Here is a 13,827-nt window from a genome sequence, read left to right as displayed (position 1 = left end):
TGTTTGTTTTGGCCCAGTTCTCTAATCTGTCAAGGTCGTTTTGAAGTGTGATCCTGTCCTCTGGGGTGTTAGCCACCCCTCCCAGTTTGGTGTCATCTGCAAATTTGATCAGGATGCCCTTGAGTCCATCATCCAAGTCGTTGATAAAGATGTTAAATAAGACCGGGCCCAAGACAGAACCCTGTGGCACCCCACTAGTCACTCTTCTCCAGGATGAAGAGGAACCATTGATGAGCACCCTTTGGGTTCGGTCAGTCAGCCAGTTACAAATCCAGTTACTTGCGGGTGCGTAACCCGAAAAAACGCAACCTGAAGTGGCTGTAACCCAAGGTATGGCTTTATAGCTGAGTCCGTGGTCTCTGACCAATGCAAATGTCCCTGTGGGCTCAAACATTCCACTGGTGTTCTGAGGAGGCTCCTGGACTCAAATCTCAGTCTCAGGTGTCATCAGTGGCCAGGTTTCACAACCCTGGATCCAGCAGTGATCTGGACACAGGGACACAGCAGAGGCACCAGAGGGAGGTTCCAGGTTCTGAGCTAACCACTGGAGATGAGGAGGCTACCCTGCCTGAGGCTGTCCAACAGGAATTCCCCAAGGAAACCCTACCCCAGCTACCAGGGCCCATAGGGCCAAAGCTCAGACTTGCCCCAAGCCACCAGACATCTCCCACTGCACATCACCAGTCCAGTGGCCCAGGGAGAAGGCAGGAGAAGCCTGTGGAATGGAGGAGGCATGCCCTTCTTCAGGTGCCAGAACTGATTTCTGTACTACCTTCAGCCGGCACACCGGCAGCCACCAAACCAGAAGAAGGTGGGCCTCACCTTCAGGACACATGCTTTGCTTACATCTAGGCTGGATTACTGCAGTGCATTCTGCATGGGGCTGCCCTTGGAGATGGTATGGAAGCTTCAACTAGGGCAGACTTGTAGGAGCCGGGTGCTCTGATCCTATCGCACTCATCCTGCACACATGATGCAGGCTGCCTGTATGCTTCTGAGCCAAATTTAAGGTGCTGCTATTGGTCTTTAAGGCCCGCAGCATTTGATTTAGTGCAACAGTTTACATACACAACGTAACACCATTAGGTTACAAAGTACAATAAAACTCAACAATCAGAACGCATACTTTTTAACACTTGTTAAAATAAACAGGTCAGCAAATGTTCAACAGTTTCATTTTGTGTGTCTGGGACCGTTAGGAACTGAATCAGGGCATTTCGTTCAGCCACCTCATTTTCACCAAATAAACATACACATTCTTATGAAGCGATTTCTCCATCATATAATGTTTGTTCTGCATGTTATTTTCATGATTATATGCTCTTTTATGCATACTTGCCCACAGCATACGCATTTTTGCACACATTACTTTGCTGCCGAACAGCTTGGCAAAATTCGGAGGGTTCCAAGGGAAAGTTGCATTTCAGTTCACCAAGTGCAAATGAGGTCAGTTTGCCTTTAAATGCAAATGGAATCAAATTCCTCCCCTTTCCCCTCCCCCTCCCTGTCACACCCCCTACTCATGGGATGCACCACCCTTAAGCCCAGCTTCCTGTGAAGGGAGGGAGGCTGCAGCAGCTCGTGGCTCGTGGGGGAAGAGCTATAATTATCTACAGAGGCCAGATTTTATTTTGGGAAGGATCTGGCCCGCTGCCCAGGCCTCTCTCTTCCCAACAGCCAAACCCAGCAGGGCCAGACCTGTTGCAGAGACAAGCACCCAGACTGCAAAGCAACATTCATCTTACCCATTCCTGCAGTTGTCCCCAGACACCTTTTTCATGTAGCACATGCATTCCCACGGGAGGCAGTGAGGGCCACCAACCCAAGTGGCTTTGAAAATTCATGGAGGAGAGGGCTATTGAAAGCTACTAGCCAGAATGTCTATGCTGTGCCTCCACAGTCAGAGGCAGGGATGCTTCTGAATACCAGATGCTAAAAACTGCAGAAGGGGAGAGGGCTTGTGTTCAAATCCTATTCGCCTGTTTCGCAAAAGAGGCATTTGGATGGCTACTGTGAGAACAGGATGCTGGGATAGCTCAGTTGGTAGAGTAAAGGTAAAGGGACCCCTGACTATTAGGTCCAGTGGTGGCCGACTCTGGGGTTGTGGCGCTCATCTCGCTTTATTGGGCGATGGAGCCGGCGTACAGCTTCCGGGTCATGTGGCCAGCAAGACTAAGCCGCTTCTGGCAAACCAGAGCAGTGCACGGAAACGCCGTTTACCTTCCCGCCAGAGTGGTACCTATTTATCTACTTGCGCTTTGACATGCTTTCGAACTGCCAGGTGGGCAGGAGCAGGGACCAAGCAATGGGAGCTCAACCCGTTGCGGGGATTCGAACCACTGACCTTCTGATCAGCAAGTCCTAGGCTCTGTGGTTTAACCCACAGCGCCACCCGCGTCCCTTCAGTTGGTAGAGTATGAGGCTCTTAATCTCAGGGTTGTGGGTTCAAGTCCCATGTTGGGCAAAACACTCTTGCATTGTAGGCGGTTGGAGTAGATGACTCTCGTGGTCCCTTCCAACTCTATGATTCTATGTTCTTATGTTCTCCACCCCTTTTAAGCCAGCCTTGGTTAATTTTTATTTTATTTTTAATAAACCAACCTTGCTCTTGCATCTTTAACAGCCGCCCAATGTGCAACAATTCAACAGGTGAAGCTATTCCTGGTGAAGTCTATTAGTATACCTGTCAGAGTGGCACATCCACCTTGAAGCCCTCGGGCAATTCTGTGGCCTGGCATAGGCACAATTAGCCAGAAAGGGAATTAAAACAGAGGTGGCGCCCAAATTTACGGCATGTAATGCCTTAAAGGAAAATATTATGAAAATGATCTACAGGTGGTACATGACCCCAGTCAAGCTAGCAAAAATCTATCATTTGCCTGACAATAAGTGTTGGAAGTGTAAAGAAACTGAAGGTACTTTCTATCACCTTTGGTGGACGTGCCCGAAGATTAAGGCTTTCTGGGAGATGATATATAATGAAATGAAAAAGGTACTTAAATGTACCTTCCCTAAAAAACCAGAGGCCTTTCTCCTGGGCATTGTCGGCCAATTGGTGCCAAAGAAAGACAGAACTTTTTTTATGTATGCTACGACAGCAGCAAGAATACTCATCGCAAAGTATTGGAAGACACAAGATCTACCCACTCTGGAAGAATGGCAGATGAAGGTGATGGACTATATGACATTGGCTGAAATGACTGGCAGAATCCGTGATCAGGGGAAAGAGACGGCGGAAGAAGATTGGAAGAAATTTAAAATTTATCTTAAGAACTATTATAAAATTGATGAATGCTAAAATGTCGAGGTTTTGAGAAAGAAAAGGAGATTACAGCGACAAAAGATTAAGTTAAAGAAAAGAATAAGAAGAAACATATTTGATAAAATTAAGTTTAGGATTTGCTGAAATAATTTTGGAAATTGGGATGTAGAAAGGGGAGGTTTGGGGGGGGGGTCCGAGAAGTGAGGTTTATGAAAAAAAGGTTATGAAATTATACATGTTTGTTTGTCTTTTTATTTGTTTGTACTGTTTATAAAAATTTTGTAAAATCAATAAAAAAATTTATTAAAAAAAAGAGGTGGCGCCCAAGGGCTTTTAATATATTCAATTTTGTTTTCAAACTTGAGGGGAGGGGAGTCCACCAGTAGGGAGACAGAAGCACAACTCTCACCTGCAAGGGCACGAGCCCAGCTGACTTAAGGGTAGGGAGACTCATACATACTTTTGCAAAAAGAAAAATACTTGACTAAAGACTGAGCATGCTCAGTCACTACAGAATGTTGACTGACTGCTGAGGGGTAAAAAACAGACAACCAGGTGGGAGAAGGAATGGAATGGAAAACAAGGCAGGAGGAAGAGATATTAAAAGGGTAGAAGGAACTCTCTTGATGTCTAGTGCTGATTGCACTTTAAAATGATCAAAACCTTTTGTTAAAAAAGGGGGGGGGGAATCACATGAAATTAGACACAGAGCAGAGATGCTAACTTTTGTTGTTTCTCCCTGCTCAGCTACAGGCTGGGAAACAGGTGAGGCTCAGAGGCAGAACATCTGCTCTGCATGTAGAAGGATCCATAATAATAATAATAATAATAATAATAATAATAATAATAATAATTTATTATTTGTATCCCGCTGTCTGGCTGGGTTTCCCCAGCCACTCTGGGCAGCTTCCAACAGAGATTAAAAATACATTAAAACATCAGTCATTAAAAACTTCCCTAAACTTCCCTTAATTTCCAGGTAGGACAGAGAGAGACCCCCTTGCCTGAAATCCAGGAGTGCCACTGCCAGTCTGCGGTGAGCTAGGTGGACCAATGGTCTGACTTGGCGTAAGGCTGTTTCCTACATTCCTATGTCTCAGGACACCTGCTTGGCATCCAGAAGACCCCAGTATCAATCCCCAGCATCTCTAAATAGGAGTGGGAAAGATGCCAAAATGAAACCTTGGAGAGCTGCTGCCAGTCTGTGGAGACAATTCTAAGCTTTATGGGATAATGGCTCTAATATCCACACACCAAGGTTTTGTTAAGGGATCCTGTTTGAAGGGCTATATGTGATCAAGGAAATACCTCTTCCCCCTCTGTGGCCAAGATCCTTATACAGTGGTACCTCGGGTTAAGAACTTAATTCGTTCCGGAGGTCCGTCCTTAACCTGAAACTGTTCTTAACCTGAGGTACCACTTTAGCTAATGGGGCCTCCTGCTGCCGCCGCGCCACCAGAGCACGATTTCTGTTCTCATCCTGAAGCAAAGTTCTTAACCTGAAGCACTGTTTCTGGGTTAGCGGAGTCTGTAACCTGAAGCGTATGTAACCTGAAGCGTATATATCCCGAGGTACCACTGTACCCACAAGTAAGGCATTCTATAGCTGTGATTCCTGCATTGCAGGGGGTTGAACTAGATGAACCCTTTGGGTCCCTTCGAACTCTGTAATTCTAGGATTTTAAGTTCCAATCAACAATGGTTTCCAGCAACATCATTTAAGTTTCCGCCTGGTACTAGCAACGTCTGTTAATTGCCCCTTGTGACTGCTCCACTGTCAAAATCTGTTCCCACCGGATGGGGCAGAGGAAGCTTCAATTACAAGTTCCTTAATATTCATTTCCTTTTTTAAAAGTGCACTATTTTACTGTCATTAAAACTTGCCCACCCTCAGAGCAGAAGTCAATTAAAAGAGAGTCTTCCTTCTGGCTACAGCCATCAACCTTGGTGGCCTCCACAATATATAGGAAACAAATAGATTGGAGAAGATTCAGGCAGAAGAATGCCTGGCCCGTTGTTAAATCAACACTGCCACCTCCCGGATGAACTCAAGATTGCTTGCATCCCATTTCTAGTGACATAAGATAGGAAATGTGCAGATGAGGGCAATCGAAGACAGAAAAGGACCTGAGACCCAAGCCTTATGAGGAACGGTGAAGGGGGTTGGGGGTGTTTAGCCTGGAGAAGAGGGAACTGAGAGGTGATATGATAACGCCATCTTCAAATATCTAAAGGGCTGGCACATGGAAGACAGAGCAAGCTTGTTTCTCCTGCTCTGGGGGGTAGGACTTGAACCTATGGATTCAAGCTACAAGAATGGAAATTCCAACTAAACATTCGGAAGAACTTTCTGAGGGTAAGAGCTGTTCAACAGTGGAATGGACTCATTTGGAAGTTGGTGGAGGTTTATAAGCAGAGGCTGCATGGCCACCAGCCGGATTCTTCAGCTGTGATTTCAGGGGGTTGTTCAAGATGACTCCTCGGGTCCCTTCCAGCTCTATAATTCTGCAATTCTATGCATCTAACTGGACACGGGTGGCGCTGTGGGTTAAACCACAGAGGCTAGGACTTGCCAATCAGAAGGTCGGGGGTTCGAATCCCCGCGACAGGGTGAGCTTCCGTTGCTCGGTCCCTGCTCCTGCCAACCTAGCAGTTCGAAAGCACGTCAAAGTACAAGTAGATAAATAGGTACCACTCCGGCACGAAGGTAAATGGCATTTCCGTGTGCTGCTGTGGTTCGCCAGAAGCGGCTTAGTCATGCTGGCCACATGACCCGGAAGCTGTACGCCGGCTCCCTCGGCCAATAAAGAGATGAGTGCCGCAACCCCAGAGTCGGTCACGACTGGACCTAATGGTCAGGGGTCCCTTTACCTTTATGCATCTAACTGGCCACATGGGTTCCAGTCAGACCTGTTTCCACAACTGCTCTGCATGTGCCAACTGGTCACACCTGAAGGCTGTCAGGTTGGAAAATGAAGGGAATAAATTCGGAAGAAGATTACCTCCCTCTCTCATAACACTGGAACTCATCATGGACATCCCATGAAGCTGAATGTTAGAAGATTCAAGAAACATAAAAGAAAGGACTTCTTTGTGCAATGCTGAGTCAAACTGTGGCGCTCACTCCCGCAGGAGGCAAAGATGGCCACTAACCCGGATGGTTTTAAAAGAAGATTAGATAAATTCATAATATGGCTATGAATGACATACTAGCCAAAATGGCTATGTTTGACCGCCTCTGTCGGAGGCAGGACACCCCCAAATACCAGCTGCTGGGAATCCCAAGTGGGGAGAATTGCCATTGGCCATTGTGAGGACTAGATGGGTCCCCTTGGCCTGCTCTTCTGATGGTCTTATCTTGCAAAGGAGCTGAGAGGAAACTGTTAGGATGGGCAACTAGGCAAGCGGCCCTGGCTATGAGACAGTATCCCTGAGTGCATTATTATTATTATTAGTAGTAGTAGTAGTAGTAGTATGAGAGCCAGTGTGGTGTGGTGGTCAGAGTGTCAAACTAGGTCCTGGGAGATCAGTGTTTGAATGATGCTCACTGGGTGACCTTGGGCCAGTCATGCCCTCTCAGCCTAACCTACTCATAGAGTTGTTGTGAGAGCCTGATAGTCATTTACACGTCCACCCCACCCCTGCCTGCCCCACCAGGAATAAATAAATAAAATAAATAAATCCTTTTGATTTGTCAGCCACTTGTCACACAATAGATGATATCCAGGTGACTTACAACGCACCTCCGAGTGCCAGCATAGCCCGAAAACACTTTAGAATAAAAACACACGCAGCTCATTGAAATCCACAAAGCACTCCCCGCCAATGGCAGAGAAAAGGTTCAGCAGTCCAAACTCACAGCAAGTGGCATCATCATAGCCCAACAAAGGTCTAGGAGTGGGGGCAGATAAGAACAGCACCAGGCAGACCTCACTGGGGAGAGAATGTTCTACAGGCAGGGAGCCACAACCAAAAAGGCTCTGCTCTTGCTTGCCATCACCCTCTGAGTCTCCACTTAAAGGAAGCACCCAGAGAAGGGTGTCAAGATGAAGACCTAAAAGTCTGGTTGGGCTCATAGCCAAGGAGAGGCGTTCCAAAAGATATTGGGGTCCTGAGCCATCAAGAGCTTTGTAGGTCAGAAACCATCATTTTGAATGGGATGTGGAAACCTAGGTTTCCCTTCTGCAATGTGGGACCACCTTCATCCTCCTCAGTCTTCCACTAGAGTCAGATGCCTAATGTACTCTCTGACTAACAGGAGAGCCATCCGTTAGTCAGATATGCACAAATGATGAATTGGCATGGAATAACTTTCTGAGAGTTCAACTTTCCCCCCTCTGAGGTGTCTAATGATGGGTGGGAGACAGAAGCTGGGAGGTGACCTGTAGTAACATGAATTGCATCTGGTTCCCAAAGTGGGTGTCCACACCCCCTGGGGGGCCGTGGGATTGCCAAGAGGCAGGGGGGCACAGGAGCTAGTATGCCTGGGTCCTCAGTTCTGTTGAATTAATTCAACAAATAGTTCTAATTCTCTTTTGATTAAATGTGCAAAGAATTGTTACCGTTTTGAATTGTGTTCTGTTATGATCTTCCTGAGCGGGTCTTGCCATCCATGATTCTGAATAACACCTTTTAAAGGTTTGGGGCCCTAGGGTTGAGTTTAGGGAACCAAAAGCTTAGGGACCACACCTAAAGTGTGATGTTTAAGGGTAAGACCATTACTATTTTGAGGTCTACTTTTAATCCACCCTGTACCTCCTGAATAAAAGAGCAGACCTTACCTCCCTTGAGGGGGTTGGGTCCAATCCAACTGGGCAGGCAAGTCACGCAAATACTAAAGTGCTGAAGGGAACGTCACACAGAGGGCCCCTCTTACCTCTTCGTCTGGTGGGTTCAAGGAGGCATCGTCCCAAGGAAGGAAGAGGTTGGAGAGATGGGCGGTCAGTAGGTGGCAAAGATGAGAAAGAGAAGGGACCAAATTAGTAAAGCGTCACACCCAAGAGCTAAGCAGAGGGGCTTTGTAAGAGCCTCAGAATCCCCATGGCTGTCAGGACGGATGCATTTGGGCGACCAGGGAGAGCTGGCTCATTCTCCTTCCCCCCATGAGAAACACCCCCCACCCATCACATCCATCCCAAGATACATCCATCTCAGTCCAGGGAATCCCAACAGCTGTGGCGCTTCCAGTGCAAACACAGAGTTCCCAAATCAACTGATCCACCATGCAGTGCCTGACTTTGCCCCCTATCAATACTAGATCTGGCCCTTGCTCTGCAAGGCTCCATCCTATGATCTCCTAGACTCTGCCCTTTGATTTCAGCTGCAGGGAGAAGGAAGGGGCGTGTGATGGGGACGGACAGCCCCGGGTGTCACCACTGAGGGGGGTGACAAAATGCCGGGCGGCATTCGCCGTGGGGCCTGCAGCACGCCCAAGCCACGTGTCTCTCCTGGGAGTGACGCTGTGGCTTGGGCACCCGCAGGCTCCAAATGGTCCGCCTACCGTCTCCCCCTCAGTTGTAGGGCAGCTGAGTGGGAGGAGGCAGGCAGACTCCTCGGAGGCCCTGTCCCTGGGCACAGGGCACAAGCGCAGCCCCAGGCGCCTGATTGGCTTGCTCCACCGCTGTTCAGCCACAGAAGATATGGCAACTCTTAGCATTTGGGTCATTATTATGATGACTAATAGTATTACTACGAGTGCTATTGTTTTAGTCGTCGTTGCTATTAATGAGATGATGGTGGTGATTGAATTATTATAGTTCCACCCATGTACAAGGCTCTGTACACAATTAAAATAAGAAATTCCACCCTGGAGGGTATGCAGCCCCAAACAACAAATTTAAACAATAAAAAATCAATGCTTTAAAATGTGTAATTCACAATCCACAGCACCGTGTATAATAAAACTTGCTAACCAGCCCCAAAGGCCTTAGGAAAAAAAGATGAGTTTTAAAAAGAGACTTAAACATGTGAAGTGAGGGGGCAGTCCACAAATGTTCCAGAAGACGAGTCTAAAGATAATGGGAGAATGAACACTGCTGACCAGTCCTGGCCTTTTGACCACCCTTCAGTGCTGCTCCTGTCTTCACTTAACCATGCCACCATGAGCCACAGGAAATTCAGGGTAAATTCAGAATTGCTGGCTCTGAGTGAGTGATTGGCTAATACCATTACCAACATAAGAAGAACCCTGCAGGATCAGGCCCATGGCCCATCTAGTCCAGCATCCTGTTCTCACAGTGGCCACCCAGATGCCCCCAATGGGAATCCCACTAGCAGGACCTGGGTGTAACAGCATCACTCTCCACTACAACCTAATTGTATGTTGCAAATCAGTTTCTGGTTTTAGTGGCGGGTGGCAGCAAGCAACGAGGATTCTGTCTTAGCATTTCCAGAAGGCTAGACATCTGCTTACAGAGAAGACAATGAAAAGCCTTGTGGTGCCTTGAATGTTGGAAGATTCATGGAATACTGAATCCAATACAGTGGTACCTCAGGTTAAGTACTTCGTTCTGGAGGTCTGTTCTTAACCTGAATCTGTTCTTAACCTGAAGCACCACTTTAGCTAATGGGGCCTCCTGCTGCCGCTGCACCGCCGGAGCATGATTTCTGTTCTCATCCTGAAGCAAAGTTCTTAACCCAAGGTACTATTTCTGGGTTAGAGGAGACTGTAACCTGAAGCGTATGTAACCCAAGGTACCACTGTACAGTCATACCTCGGGTTGAATGTGCTTCAGGTTGAGCGCTTTCGGGCTGCACTCTGCAGCAACCTGGAAGTAACGGAGCACATTACTTCCGGGTTTCGCCACTCACGCATGCGCAGATGCTCAAAATGACATCACGCGCATGCGCGGAAGAGGCAAAACACGACCCACGCACGTGCAGATGCGCCATTGCGTCTTACGTTCCATTCAGGATGTGAACGGGGCTCTGGAACGGATCCTGTTCGCATCCCGAGGTACCACTGTACTTAATGTTGGGAGATTTAGGGCAGACAAAGTAAAGTCCTTCTTCGCACAACGCATAAACTATGGAACTTGCAGTGATGGCTACCAACCCACATGGCTTTAAAAGAGGATTACGCCAATTTATGGAGGAAAATAAAGCTATCGGTGGCTGCTATCCACTGTGGCTTTGCTCTGCCTCCACAGTCAGGGGCAGCAATGCTTCTGAATACCACTTGCTGGAAACCACAGGAGGGGAGGGGACTCAGGTCCCGCTTTCAGGTTTCCCATTTGGCCTCTGTGAGAACAGGATGCTGGACCAGATGGGCCATTGGTCTGATCCTGCAGGCTTTTACTGTGTCCTTATGTCCTCCAGCCCACCTGTGGTGTGAATCAGTGGAGGAATGACAGGGTTTTAATGGGCCATGCTTGTGCACTAACCAGGGAAGGGGCAAACCTGTCAATGTTTTTCTCTGCTCATTATCTTTATTTATGTTATTATTTATTGCATCCCTAAGCAACCTTCTTCTCCAGGGAGTGAATGGTTCTCCCTTCTCCTCCCACTTCATCCCCACAACAACCCTGTGAGGCAGTGGCTGGCCCCCAAGTTCACCACCCAGTGAGTTTTGCGGCTGAGTTAGCCTTCCTCACAGGGTTGTTGTTGGCATTAACTGAAGAAGAGGGAGACCCACGTGCATGCTGCCTTGAGCGTCTCAGAGAAAAAGGTGGAAATAAATAAATGTGCATGAACATCGAAGAACATTTGCCACTAAAAATGAAAGGGACGGGAAAGAAACGATGACTTTGCACAGGCTAACAGAAACAAAGAAAAAATGTCTACAGCCAAGGCCTGCAAGGGGGGTGCATCAGATATAATGAAGAACCTCAAAATGTTTGGCAACTCTTTGGTAAGTCCTCTGCTGTTAATGAAGAATTTAGGGTATCTTCTATAGAATACAGTGGTACCTTGGGATAAGTACTTAATTCGTTCTGGAGGTCCGTACTTAACCTGAAACTGTTCTTAATCTGAAGCACCACTTTAGCTAATGGGGCCTCCTGCTGCTGCCTCGCCGCCAGAGCACGATTTCTGTTCTCATCCTGAAGCAAAGTTCTTAACCTGAAGCACTATTTCTGGGTTAGCGGAGTCTGTAACCTGAAGCGTATGTCACCTGAAGCGTCTGTAACCCGAGGTACCACTGTATTGATTCGGCTGCTGTGTAATGGGACATGCTTCTCTTCTGATAGCAATTTTTTATTGTGTTTATTTCCCACCTTTTTCTCTGAGGAGTTCAAGGCGGTGTGCACATGGTCTCCCCCTTCTCATTTTATCCTCACAACAACCCAGTGAGGTAGATTTGGCGGAGAGCCAGTGATGGGCCCAAGGTCACCTAGTGAGTTTCACCGACAGGTGAGGATTTGAACCCCGGTCTCGCCCAGGCCCTAGACGGACATTCTAAGCACCATGCTGCACTGGTTCTCTATGATGCCAACGGAGCAGTCTCAATGTGCATTTTACTCGGAAGCCATGCTGTGTCCAGTGGGGTTTACTCCTAAGTCAGGATCACTGCACGACTTGAGACTCCCCACTTGCTAGTCAAGCAGCAGGGAGTGGAATAACTAGAAAATGGACAATGTCTTGCTGGGAGGGGCAGCAAGTTTTTGTTGATCTGTGACACCGAACACACACCCCGATTTGGCCCTGGTCCTACATCTTCAGGGCTTGCAGGAAAAGGATCCCAGGAAGGGACAATTTCAGGAAAGGCCACAGAGCCATTTCAGCACAGACACACAATGACAAATCAAAAACAGGAACTCTGCTTACTTTCCCTTCCCTCTCGCCCCCTGGGATTGCGCTCCAAAAACACCCACCTTTCAGCCACCAGAGAACGTCCGTGTGCATCTCGTCCGAGACATCTAGAACAGAGGAAGAGGGAAAGAAGCATTAGGAGCTGCAGTGCAGCATCTGAGAGGCAGGAGGGAAGCTAGCCAGCCAGCCTCAGGATCCTGCTTGCGGGATTATTTTTATTGGCCAGGCTCCTGAACTCAGGAGGAGAAGAAGGAGTCAGAGGCTGGCGTCCGCACCACCTCCCTGCCCGGGGAGGGGAGGCACTCTGGCGAAGCCAAGCCCACAGTGGTGGCAGGGAAGGTGGCACAGACCCCACGCTTTTCCCAGTGGCAACCTTGGGGGTCTTGCGTCTCCCGCAAGCTGTTCTGCCCCTCGGAAGCCGAGCATCAGGGCCTTGTTTTAGCTCGGATCCAGCCCTGCTACAAGCAAACAGAGCCAGAGGCTTGCATGAGGGTTTGGGAGAGGGATATATGTGGGGGCTTCCCAAGATATTGTCAGACCCCAACTCATCCCCAAACTTTGGGCATGCTGGCCCCTGGGGCTGGTGGGATATAGGGAAATTGACCTTTTAGCGGGGCAGCGTCTATTTTCTGGAACTCCCTGCCTTCTGACATCAGGGGGCGCCAGTACTCTCCTCTTTTTGGTGCCGGCTAAAAGCGTTTTCGTTTAGGCAAGCCTGCCCAGGCAGGTAGAATGCTGACGGACGTTTTGATCATCTGTTTTTGGTTTTGATTCTTTTAAAATGTTTTAAAGAGTTAGTTTCACTGATAATTTTATTGCTTTACAGTGGTCCCTTGGTTCTGAAACGCTTTGGTACGCTTTGGATAGTAAAAATTCATGTTAAATTGCTGTTTTAGGGGTTGTTTTTTTATTGGAATGGATTAATCCATTTTGCATTACTTTCTATCAGAAAGTGCGCCTTGGTTTTGGAACGCTTTGGTTTTGGAACGGACTTCTGGAACGGATTAAGTTTGAGAACCAAGGTACCACTGTATTATCCTTGTAAACTGCCTTGAGGGTTTCATTTTGTTTTTACAAAATAAATAAGTAATAAAAGCAGCAACAGCAACAACATCAACAGTAATCTTCCCCTCTTGTCTCTTCCAGCCCCCCTCCAAACAAGGATGCGTTGGCCCCACCTGCCATTGCCTCTGGCGCCCCCTAGTGCCGAACTCCATGCCTTACACACACATAGACCAACCATTCCCAATGGGCAGCAGCTGCCACTGGTGGCAAAGCAACCTGCTTGGCATGCATAAGATCCTCAGTTCAATCCCTAAGGGCATCTCCAGTTAATGTTACGCTGCACTGTGACCCTGTCTCTGCTGACCTGAGTGAGTGCCGTATGTAGGAGCCGTGCTTGGGAGAGGTGGAGAAATCCCATCCTTTCCTCATTTTAAGGTGGAGCCACCTGATTCGCACTTCCCAAATCAATATGCCTCCCAAAACACAGTTCATCTTACAAAATTCGCATTTCTCTGAAATTTGCAATGCATTTCTCCATCCAAGCAACATGTGCAGAAGTACATGTACTTGGTGCAGTAAAGCGTGCATTAAAAGGCATATGTGACATAAAGAAATGCATTTGATATGGGGAAGCTGTTTTGCCAAAATGAGTATATTATGCAAAATTAAATGCAAAAAGGTGTATGTTGGGAGGAAATCACAGTAAAACGCTGGTGAATTTTCATGGGGATTTTTTTTTTTTTAATGCAAAATGTGAAAATGTGGAATGAGAGAGACTGAAAAGGACATCTTTGCCTGTCGGTATTTTTTCT

At 47.6% G+C, this 13,827-nt stretch overlaps 1 protein-coding gene across 2 annotated transcripts in view; it reads right to left on the bottom strand.

Moving 5' to 3' along the window:
• SEPTIN4 (septin 4) overlaps positions 1-13,827 on the bottom strand; it is a 57,349-nt gene that overhangs the window by 39,499 nt on the left and 4,023 nt on the right. For both annotated transcript variants that reach the window (XR_014002578.1, XM_081172944.1), the window contains exons 2-3: positions 12,073-12,117; positions 8,044-8,146 (exon numbers count right to left, since the gene is read on the bottom strand). Coding sequence is in view for 1 of the 2 variants with exons in the window: in XM_081172944.1 (XP_081029070.1) it covers positions 8,086-8,146; positions 12,073-12,117 (106 nt within the window). In the remaining variant the exon portion in view is untranslated. The remainder of the gene's footprint in view (positions 1-8,043; positions 8,147-12,072; positions 12,118-13,827) is intronic.

Source organism: Podarcis bocagei (genome assembly GCF_964188305.1).
Source record: "Podarcis bocagei genome assembly, chromosome: 15".
NCBI lineage: Eukaryota > Metazoa > Chordata > Lepidosauria > Squamata > Lacertidae > Podarcis > Podarcis bocagei.
The sequence above is the reverse complement of the archived record's forward strand: the minus strand, read 5'-3'. Positions and strand labels throughout refer to the sequence as shown.